At 45.3% G+C, this 21,817-nt stretch overlaps 7 protein-coding genes across 7 annotated transcripts; 1 reads left to right on the top strand and 6 right to left on the bottom strand.

Annotated features, from left to right (window-relative positions):
- Positions 1-7: 7 nt before the first annotated feature.
- PG994_005827 (uncharacterized protein) lies at positions 8-1,357 on the bottom strand (the record flags this gene model as incomplete). Its single annotated transcript, XM_066857236.1, has 1 exon — positions 8-1,357. One exon carries the CDS (start codon positions 1,355-1,357, stop codon positions 8-10), a length of 1,350 nt encoding a protein of 449 aa, XP_066716505.1.
- Positions 1,358-2,079: 722 nt separating this feature from the next.
- On the bottom strand, positions 2,080-3,946 carry PG994_005826 (T-complex protein 1; the record flags this gene model as incomplete). The annotated part of the gene is made up of 4 exons (XM_066857235.1): positions 2,080-2,318; positions 2,374-3,632; positions 3,742-3,836; positions 3,905-3,946. 4 exons carry the CDS (start codon positions 3,944-3,946, stop codon positions 2,080-2,082), a joined length of 1,635 nt encoding a protein of 544 aa, XP_066716504.1.
- A 629-nt stretch (positions 3,947-4,575) lies between these two features.
- PG994_005825 (prenylcysteine oxidase) lies at positions 4,576-5,475 on the bottom strand (the record flags this gene model as incomplete). The annotated part of the gene is made up of 1 exon (XM_066857234.1): positions 4,576-5,475. One exon carries the CDS (start codon positions 5,473-5,475, stop codon positions 4,576-4,578), a length of 900 nt encoding a protein of 299 aa, XP_066716503.1.
- A 145-nt stretch (positions 5,476-5,620) lies between these two features.
- On the bottom strand, positions 5,621-6,528 carry PG994_005824 (Farnesylcysteine lyase; the record flags this gene model as incomplete). Its single annotated transcript, XM_066857233.1, has 2 exons — positions 5,621-6,258; positions 6,423-6,528. The coding sequence occupies 2 exons, from the start codon at positions 6,526-6,528 to the stop codon at positions 5,621-5,623; spliced, it is 744 nt and encodes a 247-aa protein (XP_066716502.1).
- A 334-nt stretch (positions 6,529-6,862) lies between these two features.
- PG994_005823 (uncharacterized protein) lies at positions 6,863-7,707 on the bottom strand (the record flags this gene model as incomplete). The annotated part of the gene is made up of 2 exons (XM_066857232.1): positions 6,863-7,118; positions 7,190-7,707. The coding sequence occupies 2 exons, from the start codon at positions 7,705-7,707 to the stop codon at positions 6,863-6,865; spliced, it is 774 nt and encodes a 257-aa protein (XP_066716501.1).
- Positions 7,708-8,795: 1,088 nt separating this feature from the next.
- PG994_005822 (VID27 cytoplasmic protein) lies at positions 8,796-11,324 on the top strand (the record flags this gene model as incomplete). The annotated part of the gene is made up of 1 exon (XM_066857231.1): positions 8,796-11,324. One exon carries the CDS (start codon positions 8,796-8,798, stop codon positions 11,322-11,324), a length of 2,529 nt encoding a protein of 842 aa, XP_066716500.1.
- Positions 11,325-12,660: 1,336 nt separating this feature from the next.
- Positions 12,661-14,287, bottom strand: PG994_005821 (alpha-alpha-trehalose-phosphate synthase; the record flags this gene model as incomplete). Its single annotated transcript, XM_066857230.1, has 2 exons — positions 12,661-13,916; positions 13,984-14,287. The coding sequence occupies 2 exons, from the start codon at positions 14,285-14,287 to the stop codon at positions 12,661-12,663; spliced, it is 1,560 nt and encodes a 519-aa protein (XP_066716499.1).
- Positions 14,288-21,817: the final 7,530 nt, after the last annotated feature.

Below are 21,817 nucleotides of genomic sequence, written 5' to 3'. Positions count from 1 at the left end.
CTTCTGCCTAAGGCAGATTGATCGTATCATTGCCACCACCTGACGTGCTGCTGGAAGGATCGGCACCACCAGTTTCGCGCTGCTGCCCTCGGTCTTCTGGCTCGTCCAGCCGCGCAAACGGACTGCCCGCGGTCTTGTTGACGATCATGTCTTGGATCACCGCGGCCTGCTCGGCGCAGCCCATGTCCACGAGCAGATCGAAGACGTCGTACGCATGGGGATCCGTGTCGGCCCGGGCGCAGCGCCGCAACAGTGTTGCAAGATCCTCCCAGGGCCAGTCGATGGCCACCCGGCACAGCTGAGCCATGGCGCCGATCCAGGCGCAGGCGGCGTCGGCGTTGAAAGTCGAGGGAAGCTGCCGGAACTCGATGGTGGGCTTCAGCGGCATCCATTCCCAGACTGGTGATGCCAGGTTGGAGAAGCTCACGCCGAGGCGACCCGGGCGCATCAAATTCGCAACGGCCGCCGCGCTCGGGCAGCGCATCACGGCGTCCACGGCGTCCGCGATACTGGTCGGCGACGGTGCCGGGGCGTCGTCGGAGGGGCTCGGAACGTTCCAGTCGGCGGTGAGAGTTACTTGGGCAGGGCTCGTGTAGAAGAAACTTCGTGCGCTGAGGTCCTCGCATGGCAAGGACCCGCGCTGCAACTTCCTGGTGAACAGTGGTGCCTCACTCTTCTCCTGCTCCCACGAGAATTCCAGCGGCCCATCAGAGACATACGTTTCGGCGGGCTCGGGAAGCGGGAACTCGTCCACCCCGCCGTCCACCCCAAAGTTCGCGTCTCGGTCCTTCGGATCTCTGTTTTGGGCTAGCATCCGAACCTGCTGACAGGCGTCGTCGGCATCCTGACCATGGGCCAGGAACGAGTAGTAGCGATTCGTCCGCCCGTGAAAAGTTCCCTTGCGGTGCCGGGGGAGGAGCTGCGTGAAAAGGCGGCCCGTTGCGTATGCGGCGCAGGCGATCCGGCGCACTTGGTGCGCCGAGAAAGCCCCCGCGCCGACGCCCACGTGGACATGGAACCCGCACGTCGTCGGAGTCAGGGGACCCGGTCGGAAGGCCGGGTTATCCGTGATGGTAAGGCACCTGTACACAGCCGTGATCTCGTCGAGGTTCTTCTTGTTGAACTCCATCGCCGGGGTCAGGAGTTCGAGTGGCACGTACTTTACCTTAGGATAGTAGCTCTGTTTCTCGTCTACCGGGATCGTGGCCGTGGACTCGTCCACGACACGCCAACCGTAGTACAGAGGGTTCCCGCCGGCCGTGTGGATACTGTGCACGTTTACCTTGGTTTCGTCGTCCGGCTCGTTTACGTAGACGCCGACATTATTTGCGAGGGTCCGCCTGATCTCATCGAACATCCACTCCTGTATTGTTATATCGTATGCGGAGTCATCGCTGTCAGGACTCTCCCCCCTTTCCCCTTGGGAGCTTACCTCACTAGGCCTTATCAGCAGTGGCCTGACCAACGCGAAACTTTGGGGGGCGTTTAGCGCAACGTGTTCTTCAACTACCCCAGAAGTCCTTCAGCCTCTGCCCCTATTGTAAGAGGAGTGGGGTTCGCCATGATGGGTGACGTACCTGTTAACGATGATGGAGTCTTTGTTTGGTGGTCCCTTGCGGCGTATGGGATGATGGTGTTGCAAGAGAGTAACCTTGAGTGGTGCAGTATAGTACGGAAGAAAAATGATTGCTTTATAGATCATCATTGTCAACTAACATTACCTTTGTTAATGATATCGCTGAAATGAAAGAAGCAGGCAGAGAGTCTCGTGGGAGACAGTATCTTTGTTGTCTGATAAGAGGCCAGGGACAGGACGAACATGGGTTTTGAGATCTGGATTCTGCCCAAGCTACACAGCCAGCGAATCCTGCCTTGACGTCTGACTGCCTTTTGACACGGATTTGGAGTACATCAGTAACTACCTAGGGAATACTGACCGGCATAGGGCCTGCAAAGCGACATATCATGTGCTGCGGATCAAGCAAAGGGACAATGAATTGTGTCAACCAAGGGCAACCATGTTCACATCTATGGAAAACTCCATTTTGCGTCTAGAATACAATGGGTATCATGGTTCTTTTATTCCTCTGGCCCATCCATTCCCGGACCCGGACCGCCCTGTCGGCCCATCTGCCTTGCCTTGAGCATCTCATCGCACAGCAGCAGATTAGACGCGATACTTGATGACGATGCAACGCAGTTTCTCAGAACTCGGAATGAATCGTAGACGCCTTCCAGTGTGGGATCCATTGGTTGCCCTGAGATCAGATCGAGACCGACAACTTGGCCATCTGCATGTTCGTCTTGCAGAGACGCCACTGTCACGGCTGTTAGTACCTATACGGTGGGTTATCTGGAATGGGTTGCACTTACGAGCGTCCTGGATATCGTGACCGGCATTTGCAGCCAAGGTCTTGGGGATGATAAGCATAGCATCGGCGAAGGCCTCAACACCCCACTTGGCCTTGCCCTTTACTGTCTTCTTGAAAGCGTCGCTCTTCAAGTGGGCGGCAACAGCGACTTGGTAAGCACCACCGCCGGGCACCACACTCTTGTCCACAATCATGTTGTAGACACTGCGCAGGCCATCTCGGACGGCATCCGTAATCTGGGCGATGGTGTGCTGGTTGGGTCCCTTGATCATCAAAGTTACGGACTTAGGAGCCTTCACATCCTCAATAAAGGTGTACTTCTCCTCGCCCAGCTGCTGCTCGTAAACCAGGCCAGCCCAACCAAGGATGTCGGGTGTGAGGTCCTCGACACTGTTCTGTGCAGTGCCGCCGCAGATGAGTTGCAGACGCTCCATGTTTCTCCGCTTGGCTCTTCGCAGGGCAAAGATGCCGTTCTTCGCCAACACATCGAGAGACAGCGGGTCGATGCCCTTCTGGTTGATGATGACGAATCCCTTCTTGGGGTCGTTGCCACACACCTCCTTCTTAAGCTCCACAATCTTCTTCAGCTTAGCATCGACAAATCGTCGCTCGCTCTCCACCAGCTTGTCGCGCTGGTCGGCGCTGGAGTAGAAGAATCCCGAGTTAATCTCCGACTTTTCGTATTCCAAGCTCACGTTCAGTGTCAGGATAAAGGCGTTCTCAACTCTCTTGGGCATGTCAGGATGTCTCGCGCCGTGGTCCAGAGCCAGACCGCGGATGAGCTGTGTGTCCGAGGCGGTACGGTGTTGCATCTTCATGATCTCCACCATGTGTAAGTCGGGCTTTGCGGGGGCCTGGTAAATGGCCAGTACGGCGTCAACGATATCGGGGGTCAGCTTGCCGGCGAGGGTCGAGTTGAGCTTTGTCGACAGGGAGGTACGGGCGACGGAGAGAAGGAGCTCGCGGTCCACCTCCTTGGCTAGCTTGAACGAGTCGAGGAACTTGAGGGACTCGTTCTTGGCGATCTCGAAACCCTCGGTGATGATGCGCGGGTGTAAACCTTCGGCAATGTATCTGTCGGCCTGCTTCAACAACTCTCCGACCAAAAGCACGACGGATGTGGTGCCATCGCCGCAGATGTCGTCTTGGGCGGTGGCAGCTCGGGCGATCATAACGGCGGTCGGATTCTGGATCTGCATTTCGCGTAGCAACACGTTGCCATCTTTGGTGAGTTTGATCTGGCCGGCGCCATCAACCAGCCTGGCAGTTGCATTTAGTCAGCGGTTTGTTCGTGACCAGGCTGCCGCAGTAACTAGGCTGCACTGCACTGCACGATTGAGTACAAAAATCACATATAGAGAGTACCTACATCTTGATGGTACCAAGAGGACCCAGGTTGGACTTGAGGACATCTTGGAGACCCTCTCCCGCACTGATGTTGACCTTCAGAGCTTCACCCCGCCGCTATGATCCGTGAGGTTAGGTTAGCTGAGGGAATGGCACGGTGTCCGGGGTAGGAGAAGTGTACGCACCCGAGACTCGGCCTTGGGGTTCAAGAGTTGGGCAGCAGACATGATGGGAGTTCGGAATGGGCTGCTTGCTGTTGGTGGTGAAGCGGTGGGTGAAATATGTAGGTAGGATTGGTTTTCGTTATCCAGGACCCCGACTTATCACGACCGATTCTTTAGCCCGACTGAAGGACTGGACTGGAGCTTGTCCCTCCAACTTTTTCTGCCCGCCCAGCCCAGCATGGCGTACCTGCAGCTTGGCCAGTCGCTGTCGGCCCGTCAGCAGAGCTCTGCCAGTCGGGAAAACTGAGGTACAAGGTACATGGCAGCGAAGTTGCCCCTCACCACCACACCAAAACTACCAGATGCAGGGAAAGGAATGTAGACAAACACAGGTGATCGTAGAATGCATCCAGGCCAAAGAAGAAAGCGCCTATTTATTGTTGTTCTACCGAGCTTGGAGAGACCCCAGAGTACTGTCCTACATATGCTTTGGGGGGAGGGGTGGCAAATGGATGATACATGTACTCGACATCCGGGCTTGCGCATGTGCATGGTTCATTTAAACCGCCAAGTGAATCTGCCAGCCAGGGGCAATACCGAATATAGCCTTCCCGTCCCTTCAGGTCTTCCTACTAAATGGTGGAACATACAGAATGCAAGCAAGCGAAACTCCCGCTTCAATGTCTTGCATCTCACAGCTCGTCAGTAGCGATACTTTGCTTTCCGCCTAGGACCGCCTGCTCGCCATCATGTCCGAAGCCGGCGCTGGCGTTCTCTCCTTCAACATTGGAGATACCGAGATAGTCATCGGCGATCAGTCTCGCGACATTCTTGCCCATCAAAGCGCTCGTTTCCATGGTTGATATGAAGGACTCAATGCCCGACGTGTAGTACAAGCCTCTACTGAGAATCGGGTCCTGGAAGGTGACGCGCGGAAGCTTCTGCGGGTAGGGATGGAACACAGCCGGGTGGTACCACGAGATCGGATCGATCATCTCGAAATCGGCATCTTCTCCATCATCGGTTGTCGATGCGCGGACGAATGTCTCGGGCACCTTGACGCCAAGGATCGACGACAGGAAATCCGAAGTTACGGCCTCAGGTGAGAAGATCTTGTAAATATACTCTTCACCCGACGTCTTGGGGTTAGTCACCTTCTTGACTTGGGTCGCCGAGAAGAAGCCGGCCTTGCCGGCACCCGCAGAGCCGGGTTTGGCTTCATCGGCATCCGCAAGAGTAGTGAGTACAGAGTTGGGCACCGGAGCCGCCGGGTCAAGATTGAAGTATTGAGGACTGAACCGAAAGGGCGAGGAGAAGAGCGTAACATGCAGCTTAGCATACGGAACAGGTTCGATAGGGTGCTGGATCACATCGCCCTCTTCCTTGATGTCGCTGAACTGCCACGGAGTTGCGATGACGACGTCGTCGAACGCAACGGGTTGTCGCACAACCTTGGCAGCTTCTGCCCAACTAGCATTGGCCGTTTTGATGATGTATTTGGAAATCACCTCGCCATCGTCCTTGGTCTCCTCCTGGGCAATTGATATAACAGTTGTGTTGAGGTTGAGATATGCTTTAGAGCTCTCGACCATGCTGGTAAAGATTCGCCAATTGCCTCCGAGGACGGACTTTGCTCCTTCGGGAGCCATCGAGACCTAGGGATTTTCAGCCAGTGCGAAAAATAAAGAACGGAGAGAGTCTCTTACCATCGTACCTAACCCATGGATGTAAGCCAGATTAGACATGTAGTTTACGCGCGAAGCTGCCTGCACAATGTCGTGCGCAAACGGGCCATCGAGCTCGTTGAGAGTCAGCAGAGGAGTCTACTAGCAGCAAATCGGACCCGAAACGTACCTTGTTTGCAGCCAAGAACTGTCTGCCCGTGACACCAGTCACCTTGACAAGATCGAGTTCAAACGCCCGAGTGGTCAAAGACCGGAAGGGGAAGTAGGGCTTCTCATACAGCTTCAAGAAGGTCCCTACGGTCTGCTGGACAAGATTGTTGACATGGTAAGGAGCCGTGCCGTACTTCCAAAAGAGCTTGGCGAGACTCCACCAGCCCCAAGACTCGGAATCCTGGGTGTAGACAAAGCTTTCGCCATCCCAGATGCCCAGAACTCCCTTTTCATCGAGGCCGGGATTGATGCGGATGAGGTTAAAGTCATCGGTGGCATTCCATAGAATGTGATTGACCTTTACGAATATGGAAGCCCCTAGTTCTACAGGCGAAAGGGGATTGTCGTGGGCATTGACCGTGAGCGTACGCCCGCCGACACGGCTGCTCTTCTCGAATATGGTTATGTTGACGGCAATGCCCGCTTCCTCGGCGTACCTATGAAGGTGATAAGCCGTCGAAGCCCCAGCAGCCCCGGCGCCTAAATCACGTATGTATTAGCGAAGATGACCACATCATAAGTGAGTTGGTGATCTATCGAGACATGCAAGACTAAATGTCGCAACCGAGCCGCGATGCTGCACTTCTTAGATGGCGGTACATTCATTATATCAAATGTAAGCCAGTAGATATGTAGGCACTAACCGATGACGGCGACTTGTTTCACAGGCTTGGAGGTAACGTCAGATGCAAACGCAGGCGCAACTCCGACTGCGGCGGCAAGAGCGCCGAGAGTATATTGGAGAAGCATGGTAAATTATAACATGGGAGAATAACACGGCTTTCCCTGCTTCTACAGCACGGAACTCGATGAAATGACGGTTGTGTTGACGAGTTGACGTTGGGAGGGACCGAGTCGGTCAATTGACTTAAGGTTAGGCATGTACTGTAATTGTAGGGAGGATCCCGTCCAATCAACTGGAGGATTCGCCCCTGAAGAGCCAAGAGAGCCAATAGAGCTGCAGTTGATCCAGTAGCGTCGCAAGCACTCTGCTTTTCCCTTTGTCAAACTTGAACCACACCGCAACAAGCAACATCAGATCAATAATAATTCGATGCACGGCGTGTCTCTATCTACGGCACAATCAATTCTTTGGATACATGTCGCCAAATGCGCCGTACCACTTAGACACCACATCCGCGCCCATCCCGGCCCCGATCGTCTCATCGCCTTGTTCCAGTTTTTTGCTGACTTCGTCCATGAATTCTTCCACGCTCAGCGCCTTGGCGTTGTTCTCCTTTTTATTATCGTCTGGGTTATCTCGCTCGCGATGCAGATCAGTCGCGACCGTCGGCGGCGCGATCTCAACCACACGCACGTTGGTGTCTTGCAGCTGAGTCCTGTCAAGGACAGAAATCCAGTCAGCCGTCTGTTCCAACTGCTCAGGATAACTTGACCTTGCTTGACCTACCTTAAGTTCATGCTCCAGAAGTGCAGCCATGCCTTGGTGCCATTGTAGACGGGATTGATGATGGAGAAGGGCACGAAACCCAGAACGCTGGATACGTTGATGATGATGGCGTGGGGTTTGCTCTTGAAGTGTGACAGTAGACCGACTGCCAGGTGCATGGGCCCCCGGATGTTGATGTTGATCTCCTGGTCCGCCTTGGACAAGAAGTCTTCAGGGTCCTGCTTCAAGACCTGCAGTGGCCGCTGTACGCCCGCGTTGTTGACTAAGCAGTCAAGCTCCTGATGCTCCGAGGTAATGTTGCTGATGAAGGCCGGTATGCTCGGGATATCGCCCGTATCAAGCACATAGTATCCAGCCGCACCGATCTCCCGGGCCGTGTTTTGGAGCTTGGATTCGGTACGACCAGCTATGATGACCTTTTTCCCCTTGGATATCAGATATTTGGAGAATTCTTTCCCTATGCCACCGCCTCCTCCTGTGACAAGGACACATTTGAAGTCCATGTTATTCGAGGTCATCTTGCTAGGGTTTGACGGAAGAAGAGACAAGAAGCGCAGCTGCCGGATCACTCTTCCAATATACACTGACCTTAGATCTCATGAGACATATCAGTACTATACTGATGCTCGAAAATATATTAAGTATTTCGGGATACTCGTACCTGCAACAGTGATATTTTCGTTCCCGAGACCACTCTATAACGTCATGGATTAAGCCAGTACTCGATCTCAACTTTGATCCAGCGACTAACGAAGCCGACTCGCATGGGAGTATCTACTCTAGTGCCTACATATTGATCCTCATTTCCATCTCGCCCAGCAAATTATACACAACCTCTGTTTATCGAGCGTGGAAGATCGTCATTTGACAATAGCCCGGGACAATGGAGGGATATTAGGAAACACACATCGATACAATCATATACACAAACGAGCCTGTTAAACAATGAACTCCATCTTGGAAATAGAACTACACGAATCCAGTGTAAAGGGAAGCAACCCTTTCATTACGTAGGTTGTGTCAGTCTAAAACGGGAAAGCTGCCTGGATTTCCTGTCAGACATGGAGTTGCTGGTGTGTGGCAGTGGCGTCACTCTCTTAGGCAGTACTCAGTACTGCCTTGTGTCCTGCCTTGTAGGTGCGTAGTTCCTCCCTCAGAGGCGAAACTTAAAGCCCACCCCCACCTGCCAAAAGCGTTTCCATTTATTAGCACCCATTCTCCCCTGCACGTGGTATCAGTAATGGTATGACGTTTCTGCCTTGTGACAATCCAAGCCCATCAACCTGGTTGGCGAGCCACTGAACAATCAGCACAACACCACTACAGCTTCCACTCCTAAGTTCTGTATGTAGAGCCTGTTGTTGGGCGATACATACATATTATCTTACTGGTCTCTTTATCGTGCTTCATTCACCCCGCCCGCGCCCATGTCATCATCGCACCGAATTTGATGTGACGGCCTTTGTGGATGCATCGATCAAAACAATCCAAGAAAACAAAAAATCCCACGATAAACGTCTGCCCCGCACAACTCAGCTGTCCACATTCATTACCCCATCTCCCGTCAACCTTTGTGCATTGATCAGCCTCAAGGCAACTGCGAATAATGTTTGTGCTCAAGAATGTGGGCAAGCTCCTCTTTGGCAGCAACAACCAGGAGTCTATGATAGAACTCCCTCAAGGCCAGCTCTATTTGGTCCGACCGCTCTCCCCCAAGGGCTACTCGGAACTCATCTTCAAGGATGCCACTGCCCGTATTCGACGAACCGGCCAGGACTTCCAATACCAGCTGGTCGTCCAAAGGGTCTACGAGGAAGGCGAAGCCGAACTGCTAGCCGACGAGGAAGGAGAGGATGCTGAGATCGATGCTCTTACCACCGAGCGCGACGAGAAAACGTTCCTTCTGGACGAGGCCTTGCACTTTCGTGTCGAGAGCAGGGAGGGGTCCGAGAACATCCTTGCCTGGAAGGACCTCAGCGGGGATGTAGGCGATCTTTTTGAATTCGTCTGCGACGGCACCGTTTCAGCAAACCAAGTTGCCTCATTCGATCGCATCGCCAAACAGTGCCAGTACGAGCGCAAGTACCGAAAACCCCATACGACCGCTTCCGAAGTCGACCTTTTCCAGTTTGAGTTCGAGGACGAGCAGCCCATTCCTCAAGCCAGCCCCATCCATAGCCCCACCATCGGCCGAACGTTCGACTCCGACGAAATGTTCCCAAACATCAACAGTAACTCCAAGGCTGCAGCCAATATAGGCGTGAAGCGCGACTCGCCCACACAGACCCCCATTGCCGAGATGCTGGCCCAAGATGATCCTGAGCCGGAACCCGAGCGCCAGGAGAGAGAGGTCAGGGCCCCTGATCAAGAGAAGGACATGGGCCCACCCGAAGCAGCACCACAACCCGAGCCCCTCGAAATACTGTCAATGGAACTTGGAGAACTACATTTCTTCGATTTCCCTTCCGGAGCTTTCGTTTTACAGGACTCTTCCGTTACGGCTCAGGTGTCGGATATTGGCAACTGGCAATATTGGCTACACGTTGCCAGCAAGGAACGTGAATGGCTTGGCATTCCTGTCGTCGCCGACATCAATCCTGTGTTCAATTTCGAGTTCCTATCATTCATCTTCAACCAGTTTACTGAAGATGGCTCGGCCTACTCGTGGCTGTTGCGTTTTAAAGACCAAGCAACGCTCGAAAAATTCCAAGAAGGCTTAATGCGTGCCTTATGGGAGCAGCTTAATGAGGTCAAGTGGACTAAGGTCAAGGACCGGGAACGCCAGTATGTCCTGGATGCTTTTGAGGATCTTACTATGGAAGATGCCCCTGCGGAAGAGCAAGAGGAAGAGGAGGAGGAGCGCGAGGAGGCTGAAGCCGAGGAAGATGAAGAGGAGGAAGTCGGCATAAGGAACGAGGAGTACGACACGGATGAGGAACAGGACGATGTCGAGACGCAACCCAAGGATGGTAACACCAACAAGGCGATTGCCGTCGGTTACAAACACGACCGCTCCTTCGTCGTGCGTGGCACTCAAATCGGTGTCTTCAAGCACACGCCCGCCAATAACTTGGAGTTTTCTACCAACATCTCCAAGATTGAGACACCCAAGGGCACTCTTTTCAGTCCGAAAAAGGTCATGCTGCATAACGAAGATCGCAATATGATTCTGCAGAACGACACAGACCCCAACAAGCTTTATCGTATGGATCTCGAATACGGCAAGGTCGTCGATGAGTGGAATGTGCACGATGACATCCCCGTCGTAACATTCGCCCCCGAGAACAAGTTCGCACAGATGACCCACGAGCCTACGTTCCTTGGCATTGGTAGCAACTCTTTATTCCGTGTTGATCCACGCCTTTCCGGCAACAAGCTCGTCGACTCTCAGCTGAAACAGTATGCTTCCAAGAACGACTTCAGTGCTATCTCCACCACTGAGAAGGGCTATGTCGCCGTTGCGTCCAACAAGGGAGATGTCCGTCTCTTTGATCGTCTGGGTATCAATGCGAAGACGCACATTCCAGCGTTGGGAGAGGCGATCATTGGCCTTGATGTTTCGGCAGATGGTCGTTGGGTACTTGCAACTTGCCGAACCTATCTGCTCCTGGTCGATGCCATGCAGAAGACTGGCAAGAACGAAGGTAAGCTTGGCTTTGAGAAGTCCTTCGCCGCCGACTCCAAGCCCCAACCTCGCCGCCTCGCCTTGACGCCTGAGCATGTGGCCCAATTCGCCTACGAGACGGGCAAACCAGTCACCTTCACCCCTGCGCGCTTCAATACTGGCCATGCCGGCGAGGAGACGTCCATAATTTCTGCCACAGGCCCTTACATTATCAACTGGAATATGCGGAAGGTTCTCAAGGGTGCCAAGGCACCTTACATCATCAAGCGCTATACAGAAGAAGTCAAGGCGGATGACTTCAAGTTCGGCACTGATGAGAATGTGCTCGTCGCCCTGCCTAACGAAGTTTCGATGGTCGGCAAGCAGCAGCTGAAGAGACCTACGAGAGAGAGCATTGCCGGTCATGGGAACCGCTTCAGCACGCCCCGACGGGATTCGGGACGCGTTGGTAACCTGAACAGTGGCCGTTACAAGCTCGGCAGAGATGATGTTGTCAATTCTCCCTTCTGAACACATAAAGTATCGCCCGCACCTGAGCCAGCGAACACGGATTACCAGTAACGTCAACAGGTAATTGATAACCACAATGGTGTCAAGGACGGGTACAGACTTTGATTGGGCGTCTCGGGTCCGCCAAGTTTCCTCGTCAGGCGTTTTAGGAGGAAAGAGGTTGGGAAAGAATGTTTTGGATGCCAAACCAGGACTGAAACGAAACCAAACGACCGCGATGTGTTGTGTTGTGCTGTAAGGCAGATGGGGATGATGACTGGACAGTCGCTTGGTTTTGGTTGGCGTATACATACCATACCTGCAACTTCTGCCCCAAGGCCTTGCTGATGATATTTCTTTCCTTCTGCCGTTCTTCTGCTTTATTGAGACTCCCTGGCTATGGTGGGTATGATCTCTAGTCAGTTGCTGGATGTGTAGGTAGATTCACTAATTTCACTAAATGATACCACTACTTTTTTTCTTCTGCCAAGTAGCGACGATCATTGTCTAAGCTTACGCAAGTACATATTCATGTTATATGATCGTAGATATTCAGTGATGGGCTTAAGCAAGGAGGTAAGGATGTAGTTAGCACATTCGTTATGCGCTGAATGGTCTTTTCCATCTGGAATATGGATATCCTGCAGTAACATCTTGGAACTGCTAATCCCAAATGCAAGATAGGCAAATATTACATCACTTATTGAAATTGCCGTGCTTTAACAGTCACGAGGAATGGTAGTCCAAGGACCATTTCACACTTCCTTCGGCCTGGGCAATATGAGGAAAGATCCTATTAATAAGTCTATCTAGCTGTCCAGGGGTATGTATGTATACTTCGAACGAAATAGAAACTATCACTCGGGAAGTGATATTCTCCCTGCCGGAGAATAAAGAGCGACAGCGAGAGCGAGGTCAAGAGAAAATCATAGGTTTGCCGAGTTTAAATTCTGGAAAAGGAACCTATACGCGCCCGAAGAAAAACGAAAGCAGGGGCAAGATATGCAAATAGTGCTTCTTCTTTTTAATCATCCATTCATCGTTCATCTTATCTCGTGAAAGAGTCCGCTTTACAGTGACAGGAGGCCCAAGAGGTAGCGGGGAATAATCCGTGCTGTGTGTCAAAGGAAAAATCTAGAAGAAAGGCTGGTTACATGACAACAGCTTCAAAGCCACTGCGGCTCCTCGGTATCCCGAGCGAGCCGGCCTCTATTGTTGCGGCGAGGCATCCTCCCATCTGGCTCTAATCCTGTCCCTCTCGGCTGGCCGGCCTCGTAATCTCCTGGAATCGCTTCGGGATCGGGACCATTTTCCGCGCTTGCGCAGCTACGGTGGCGGAGGAGGGGACCGCGTCGTTCTACTTGGCGGACGCCTCCTCGCCGAGCTGGCTGGCCGCGGTCTTTACAGACTCGGCCGCCCCGGCGACCTTGTCGCCGAGCTTCTGCATGACGGGCAGTGACTGCTGCTTCTCGCCCCGGTCGGCGCTGACCTTGGTGAGTTCCTGGACGAAGCTCTGGCCCCACCAGGCGCTCGTGTACTTGAAGACGTAGCGCTCGAGCTTGCGGAAGTTGGCCTCGCGCATCTCGGGCGACATGGTCACGGCGTCGTGGATGGCGTTGGCCAGCTCCTCCGTGTTCCAGGGGTTGACGATGAGCGAGCCGTTCAATGATTGCGCCGCTCCTGTAAACTCGGACAGAATCATGACGCCGTGGCGCTTCTGCTGCGTCGCGATGTACTCGTAGGACACCAGGTTCATGCCGTCGCGGGTCGACGACACCAGGCACACATCGGACACGGCGTAGAGGGCGCACAGCTCCTCGAAGTTGACGCTCTGGTGCAGGAAGTGGATGGGCATGAACTCGATGGTGCCGAACTTGCCGTTGATGCGCCCCACCAGCTCGTTGACCACGGCCCGCAGGTTCTGGTACTCCTCGACGTCCTGTCGGGAGGGGACGGCGACTTGCACCAGCACGATCTTGCCGATCCACTCGGGGTGTTCCGTCAGGAAGACCTCGAGGGCATGCAGCTTTTGTGGGACTCCCTTGATGTAGTCCAGACGGTCGACACCGACAATCAGCTTGACACCCTCGAACTTGCGCGACAGGACGGCGATGCGGTCCTGCACGCTGGGCTTCTTGAGCCCCTCGACGAACTTGTCCGGGTCGATGCCGATGGGGAAGGCGCCGACGGTGACGAACTTGCCCTGGTACTCGACGCCGTTGGGGGTGGTGGGTGTCTCCAGTATGCGGGAGCACGAGCTCAGGAAATGCCTGGCGTAGTCGTATGTGTGGAAGCCGACAAGGTCGCACTGCAGGACGCCGCGCAGCAGGGCCTCGCGCACGGGGAGGATGCGGTAGATCTCGCTGCTGGGGAAGGGGGTGTGGAGGAAGAAGCCAATCTTAATGTTTTTCCGCGTGTTACCCAGTTCCTTGCGCAGCAGCTCGGGAAGCAGCATGAGATGGTAGTCGTGGACCCAGATCTGGTCGCCATCCTTGACGTCCTCGATGATCTTCTTGGCGAAAAGCAGGTTCACCTCCTTGTAAGCCGCCCATGCGCTCTCGTCGAACGTGATCTCACCGGGGTGGTAGTGGAAGAGTGGCCACAGGATCGAATCTATTTTGGGGGGGGGTATGTCAGCGAAGGCGTTCTTGAAGATGGAGGGGGCAGTGTGTGAACGCACTAGCAAAGCCATTGTAATGCCTGTCGGCCAAATCATCGTCGATGAAGACGGGATGGGCACTGTATTGCTCCTTCAACTGTTCCGTGACCTTCTCGATATCGCCCTCGGGGACCTCGAGACCCGGCCAGCCGTACCACTGGAAGCTGGTGGTTTTGCTGAGACCGCTGAGACCGGTGACAAGGCCTCCCGAGGACATGGAGAAGTCGTATTGGCCATCATCTTTGGGCTTGATGGTGATGGGGAGACGATTGGAGACCAGCAGAAGCCGGCCGGACGAAGGGCCGGACTGTTCTGAGCTCGGCATGTCGAGTAGATTGTGTGTTGTAGGAGTATGTGTGGTTGGTTGGTTGGTTGGTGGGGCAGTGACGAAATGCGCCGGGCTGTAGCAGCTTCAATTGTTGTTGCAAGACCGTCAGGAGAATGCCAGCTGTAGCTTAGAAGATTGCGATTTGTGGTTTTTCGAGACGATATGAATACAAGAGAAGGCCTCAAATGTTATGTAGATTGCGTAGGTCGGAAAGTATTCAGGGTGGAACGATTTCGGTTCGTGGTTGGGTGGGTTGTGTCGGGTTGTTGACTGTCGACTCCGGTGGCGGGGTAGCAACGGTGACGATGCGATGTCGTGAAAGCAGACAAAAAAAGGTTTGCCCCTAATGTGAGATGAACAGTTCAGCAGCAACAGAAGTGTGTTGTTTCTACTTGTAGCAATTCCGACTTGCTTGGATATGTTCGCAGGAACAGGGTGAATAGGAATATAAATATGCAAAAACAAAGGGCAGGCAGGAGCAGGGGGGAGGAAACCGGGATATATTATTTCTAGGTAAGTCCTTAGTAGCGGGTTGAGTTGCAGATAGCTTCCGTCGTCCCCAATTAATAGATGCAAATAGAACCTACCTACTTCTAGCCTACAGGTACTCATGCGCCTGCTCTGTGACTGCATGTACATCAATCATTGGTTGCCTACTTAACCTACTACTACTAGCCGTCTTCTCTGGCTCTCAACTCTTCAGGTACAAGACAAGAAGAGCACGTATGTCGGCGCCTGCTTCCAAGATTATCCTGGCAGCAAAGGGAGGCTTCGCCGTCAGAGCGAGAATGGCTGGCGTGCTGGCGTGCTGGATGGGGAGGAGGGGAGCTCTGTCCCGCCAAAACGACGTAATGGTTGCGAGGAATTCCATCCGATTAAAGATTTTTTTGTATCGGAACCGACAGGGGTCAGTTGGTAGGACGGTAAACTACCTAACCTAGACCATCAGGGAATCTCGGAGCTAGGGATCCAGCTGTGCAACGCCCCTCGTGGCTAGTACTTCAGGATGAGGTAGATGGGTGATATTCTATTATTATAACCAAGTCATGCCGCCGATTGAATGCCTTCCTAGAGCGGCTTTATTTGGTGATAGGTACATGTAGTGAACACACACATGCGGTGCTGCACATGTGCCCCTATGGCATCCATCCCACCACAGCACGATTAAGGATGAATGGACGCGATAAATTCTCGGCCACTCCCATGTGTCTATCACGTTCTTGTCATGGCCGAATCCTGGCTCTGATCGTGGCCAGCCCCGTCCAATTCTTCCGTTGTTTCACACCATCTGAAATCAAGATACGATCAAATGCATCTACATGTGGTTGGCTACACACAACCATATAGGTTACCCGCTTGTTCCGGAGCTTCGCTCCTATACTCCCCAGCCAAGACTTTGGCGGGGTCGAAGTCTACCTGTATGCTGGATATGTGTCGCAGCATTCCAGCATCATCGGCACATCAGGTACCTGCTTTAGGGCAGAGTGATCCGAGATGATTTATTGCATGTAAGTTGTTAATGAGAACGCAGGAATAGAGAGTGGGATGCGCACGTAGGAACACCAGCATCATTGTACCGTGTCGCCAGCGTCATCGCCGATCTAGAACCCCAGCCCAATCAGCCCAAGCTTGACGTCGCTCCAGCCCTGCTCCACAGTCCATAAAGAAGAGCCCCATACGGAGTACTCCAGTCAACACCCCCTGAGCTCCAGCTTGGATTCTACGGACTAAAAGGTCCATTTGGGAATACTTTCTTGGACCATCTCGAACATTCCTGATCCCACTATTAACGAATGGCCTCTATTACAAGACACATTTTAAGCTAAGTATATATCGTTAATAGCGCTAGCTAGCTAGGTATAGTGAATAATAATTAATTAATTATATACTATAACTGCTGTTATTACTAGAGTTAAAGTTAAAGAGCTTAATATACCCTATAGTTTAATTAGTTATTTTTTTATAATTTTTAATAATTAAGTTTATTTTATCTCTTTTTTACTATTTTATTATAGTTAGTGATTAAAAAGAAAGCGATATATAATTAACGTTTTAAGCGCTTTAAAATTATTTTAAATTAAGTCTTTAATTTATAATATAAGTTTATAATATCTTTTATATAACTTTACGTCTTTAATATCGCGGCGGTATTTTATAATAAAATATATAATTATTAATATAAAAGCTTATTATTTTTAAATAAAATATAATAGTTCGGTATATAATCGAACTAAATTCGCGATCGTTTTTTCTTTAAATAAGTAGTATTAAAAATATAGCGAACTAATTATTCCTCTAACGCGACGCGAGACACGTCGGCGTTAATTAATATAACGAACGTTATCTAGGTTTTAAAAGAAACCTAGTAAGACGTACTAAGGTTTATATTAATAATACGAAAAAGTATTTAAACGTGCGATAAAAGTCAGCTTCTATCGATATAATATGTAATAGCCGTAGGAATAAGGTAATAGAGGTGCGTAAACTTAAAAAGATTTATAATAGTTTTATTAAAACTATTTACTTTAATATTAAATTAAGATTAATATTTTAATTAATTATTAAAATAAAAAGCGTTTATATAAAATATATAAAAAATATTTATTATTATGTATTTAATCTTTCCTTTATTAATTTTTTTATTGCTTAATTTTAATTAATTATACTTAATATTACTTAATTAAGTATTACTAAGCTACGTCGATCCTTATTCGTTACGTAACTCGTTCTTAGTTATCTTTATAATTTTATCCACTTTTATTTATTTAAAGCTAGATAATTATATCGTGTTATCTTTATAATATTAATTATCGTGGTATTATAGCGGTATAATATTTATTATTATAAGTAGGTTTATTAATATTAATCGATGAGGTAAGTCTTAGTGCTATTTTTTATAAGCGCCTCGAGATATAGTATCGCCGTGTCGAGTATAGGTCTAGCCGTATAGTTAAGTTAAGTTATAATATTATCCTCCCTTTTTTTATTTACTTTATTTTTAAAGTAATTAGTCGTTATAAATATTAAGCCTTATCGTCTTCGTCGGGGAATTTTTTAATAAGTTCTCCTTTTTTCTTATTTTTATTATAATATATATTTATTATAGTGTTAAATCGAATTAAAAAACTACGGTTTAAATTAAAGAGTTTTACCGCTTATTATTACGATTTTATTACTTCTTTTAACGATTTTAGCTTTAAAACTAACGTATCTCATAAGCGTATATCTTATATAAGCGAATATCTCATTATTTTACACCCTTTTTAATAAAATATAAGTTAATTTTATTATAACGTATTTAATATATTAAAATTAATCGGAATTTTTATCTTTAAATACTTCTATATTATTCTAATAAGTACGCATATTATACCCGGGCTCTCCGTAGATTTTATAGCGTTATAAACGTGTTTTAAACGTTCTCGTATAATTACTCCTCCGACGCGATTCGTTTTATAATTATTTATTAATATCTTTTTAAAACTATAAGTCTTTTTTAACTTATATACGAAACAATCCTTTATTTTATAGCCGTTTTTTTATACGGCGGCGCCGGCTAAGTATCTTATTTATTTTTTAAAATGTCGCGTTCTTACTTTTTAAAAGAGTAACTCGGTATATAATATACGTTATAACTTTTACGATTTAATTAAAACTAATTAAAATAAATATTAAAAAGTTATTTTAATACTATACGATACGGTTTTAAACGTATTCGGTTTAAGATTAAGCTTTAATCGAGTTATTTAAAGTTTTTAATTCTTAAGGAATAACGTATCCCATAAGCGAATGTCCTACACAAGCGAATATCCCACTTTTATAAATTTCCTTATAGCCTTAACCTTTTTTTATATTCTTTTATGTCCGAAAATGCTATAACTTTAGAAAAAGAGTAATATAATTCTAACGCTTTAAGCGTTCTAAAAAGATTTAACTTTAAACGTATAAAAAGTTATATTAATTTATTTATTACAACCCGACCTAACCATACGGCCAAGACCCTACTCGCCGGAACGGAACTACTATGCCTCGACTAGGCTACGATATTATAACTACCGATTATACTACTAATTATATTAATATAAACTCGCTTATATTATAAAAGCGCGTAAATACGATTACGAAGATATCTTAAATAGCGAAAAAATAGACCCGACCCGGGAAAATAACTAGGAAAGAATTAAGTACCGAGGATTACCGCTTTAATAAATAAGCTAGGAGCGACGAGATCACGACGCCCCTAAATAAGCTATTAAAATAGATTACCGTGATCTAAGAGATAGATTATTATAAATTAATAACGGGATTATTATAAGCTAGCGGACGATCTAACGGATTAATAAGGACGGAGATTAGATATATAACGACGGATATTTTTTATATATTTTATATAAATATTTTTTATTTTAATAATTAATTTAAATATTAATTTTAATTTATTAATAAAATAAGTAATTTTAATAAAACTATTATAAATACTTTTAAGCTTATATATTTTAATTATTTTTATTTTTATAAATTATTATTTATTATATTAATAAAAACAACTTTTATTATATATTTAAATACTTTTTTATATTATTAATATAAACTTTAATACGTTTTATTAAGTTTTTTTTAAAATTTAAATAATATTTATTATATTTTAATTATTTTTATTCTTATAAATTATTACTTAAACCTTTACATAATAATATTATAAGAATTATATTTATATTTAACCTTAATAATACCGTCCGATAAGGAAAAACTCTTATCGCCACCCTTAGCACCTCTTAATAGGACCCTGTTATAGACGTTAATAATAACGATAGCGACGACGAACCTACTCGATAAGTATTAGTTAAGCGAATTAAAAAATTCGAATAAAAGAGCGTTAATTATTAATATTATTACGTTAAACTCGAAAAAAAGCGTAACGAGCTCCTAGTTAAGGGTAATTTAGAATAAATATTTTATAATATTAATAAGTTATACGAAAAGGTATATCTTCTTCGTATAGCGATTAATATTATTTAAACCCGTATTATATTAAAAAAGGGTATAAAAATTAATACGTTAACTCTTTTTAACGGGATAAATAAAAACTTCTGAGGTTTTTTTATTTAAATTAAAACTTATTAACGATTTTATGAAAAGATATTCTAAAACGTTACTTAATAAGTTATCCACGCCGCTTTATTTTTTAAAAATAAAGTACTCGCTTAGTTTAAACCTTATTTAAACGAATTCGTAAAAAACGATTAATAAGTTAAGTTATACCGCATAAAGGTATAACGTATTTTTAAAAATTACGACGGCTTTAAACAAGCCTTTAAATCATTTTTTTAAAACCCCGACAAAAAGCGACAAGCGGAAAGGGAATTTAAAACCTTTAAATAAAAAAGATTAACCGCTTTTTATACGGCCGAGTTCCGGCGTATTATAACTTAATTAAATTATACCGAAATTACGAAAATTATAATATATTATTAAGAATTAAAAGATAATATTAAAAACGAACTTAGCCGGCTTAACGCCTTTAATAACTTTTTTTTATATATAAAATTTATTATTAAAATTAATACCCATATATATAAGCAACGCCGCGAAAACTAAAGCGGACCCTAGCAATAAACTAATTAAACCTAAATTAATATAAAGCGATTATAATAATATAATTATATACCGCCTAAAAATATTATAATATATAATTATTATAATAAGTTTATAAATTTCGACGTTATTAAATATAATAAATAAAATAAAAAATTACGCGGTATTTATTATAATTATTAAAAATTAAAATATTACGCTCAAAAATATTAAATATTAAAGAAAGATTTTTAACGAGTTTTAAAAAACGATATATTAATATTATTAAAATAAAAAACATTTTTATAATAATTATTAAAAATAATAACGTTATTATTAAATACAGTAGTTTATTTTAAATAATTTATTATAATAATAAATATACCTCTTATTTAATAAATAAAAAAGGTTATAACCGAAATATCGTAATAATACGAAAGGAATAACCCCCCTTTTATAATAAAGATAACGATTTAATAAACGATATTACGAACTAATTAAAATAACTTTTAAATTATAAATATTTAATAAATATATTTATAAGCGAATTAATATACGAAATCGCTAAGTTTAAAAACTTAAAAACCAACGGATAATTAGCTATCCTTAATATTCCTTACCCCGACTCTAAACACCTACGCTAAGTACTTATTATAACCGGGTTTAATTAAAAAATCTATAATAATTACACCGTAAAGAACGACTTACGAATTTCTTTTATATACGAAAAATACTTTACGTTTTTATAAATTTTATACGTATATAACGCTTATATAAAATATTTCGCGGAAAAACTTAAGTACGAATAGTTTTTTTAAAAGATCGGTAAACGATTTATTACGTAATTATACCCGGACTATATTATTAAAAAAATCCGAATATTAATCCCTAATGGATAACGCGCGTATTTATTAATATAAAAAAATTTATAATAGCTATAATAATATTATTTAAGAAAACAAAATTAAAAGTAGTATTTTAAAAACTAATACTTTAAATACGCTTAAAAAAAATTATAAGCTTATAAACGTTTAAAAAAAAGCGCTTAATATTTTTAAAACATATAAATATATACTTAATAAAAAAACTTTTTTAATATATTAAAAAACTTATAAAACGTTTATAAATTACCGCGAACTTAATAAATTTTCGAATTACTCGAAAAACCTGAATTTTAAGTATTAAGGATAGCATTTCGCACGAAGAGGAGCATAAAAACACCCTTACTAATATACTAAGAAACGCCTTATAAAGAACGGAGAGAACGATAGCGACGACACGAGGATCGATCGTAAGAAATTATTACTTACCTACAAAAGTAGCGTCCGGGAAATAAACGCCGCTTATTATAAAAAGATGATAATAAGCGGACTAAAACAGGTCCCTATACTAAATAACAGATAATTAAGCTATCTATAAATATATCGTATTAATAATGAACGTAAAAAGAGTTTATATTAAAGCGCTACTCGATAGCGAAACGTAAAGAAACTATATTTTATTATAAATCATTAATTACTTTAAACTCGAATAATAAGAGAAAAACGCCCTATACCGATTTAAAACTATTAATAAAGGATTTATAATTTATAATAATAAAAAAATACGAAAAAAAATTACCAACCTTTCGATTAATATTAAAGAACGTTATAAATAAATTACGTATAATATTACGAATATTATAAAATATAATATAATTTTAAAAATATTTTAATTACGAGTAAATAATTTTAAAATTAATTAAAAAATAAGCTAATTTTAATAAAATATATTAAAAAAAGGTTTAATTAATAAATAACGGTTTAAAAAGTAACCTTTTAATAAACTTAAAGTTTTTAAAATATATATTATTATTAAAGAGTTTAAGCCGAACGTTATAACAATTATATTAAAAAAGTATTAATAATTCGAAGCTTTTTTTAATAAAAAATTAAAAATAAGCTTACCGTTTTA

Source organism: Apiospora phragmitis, assembly GCF_038363925.1.
Source record: "Apiospora phragmitis strain CBS 135458 chromosome Unknown utg000006l:1.0-5683423.0:1.0-5690449.0, whole genome shotgun sequence".
Classification (NCBI taxonomy): Eukaryota; Fungi; Ascomycota; class Sordariomycetes; order Amphisphaeriales; family Apiosporaceae; genus Apiospora; species Apiospora phragmitis.
Note: the sequence above shows the minus strand (reverse complement) of the source record. Positions and strands in the feature narration are given on the sequence as shown.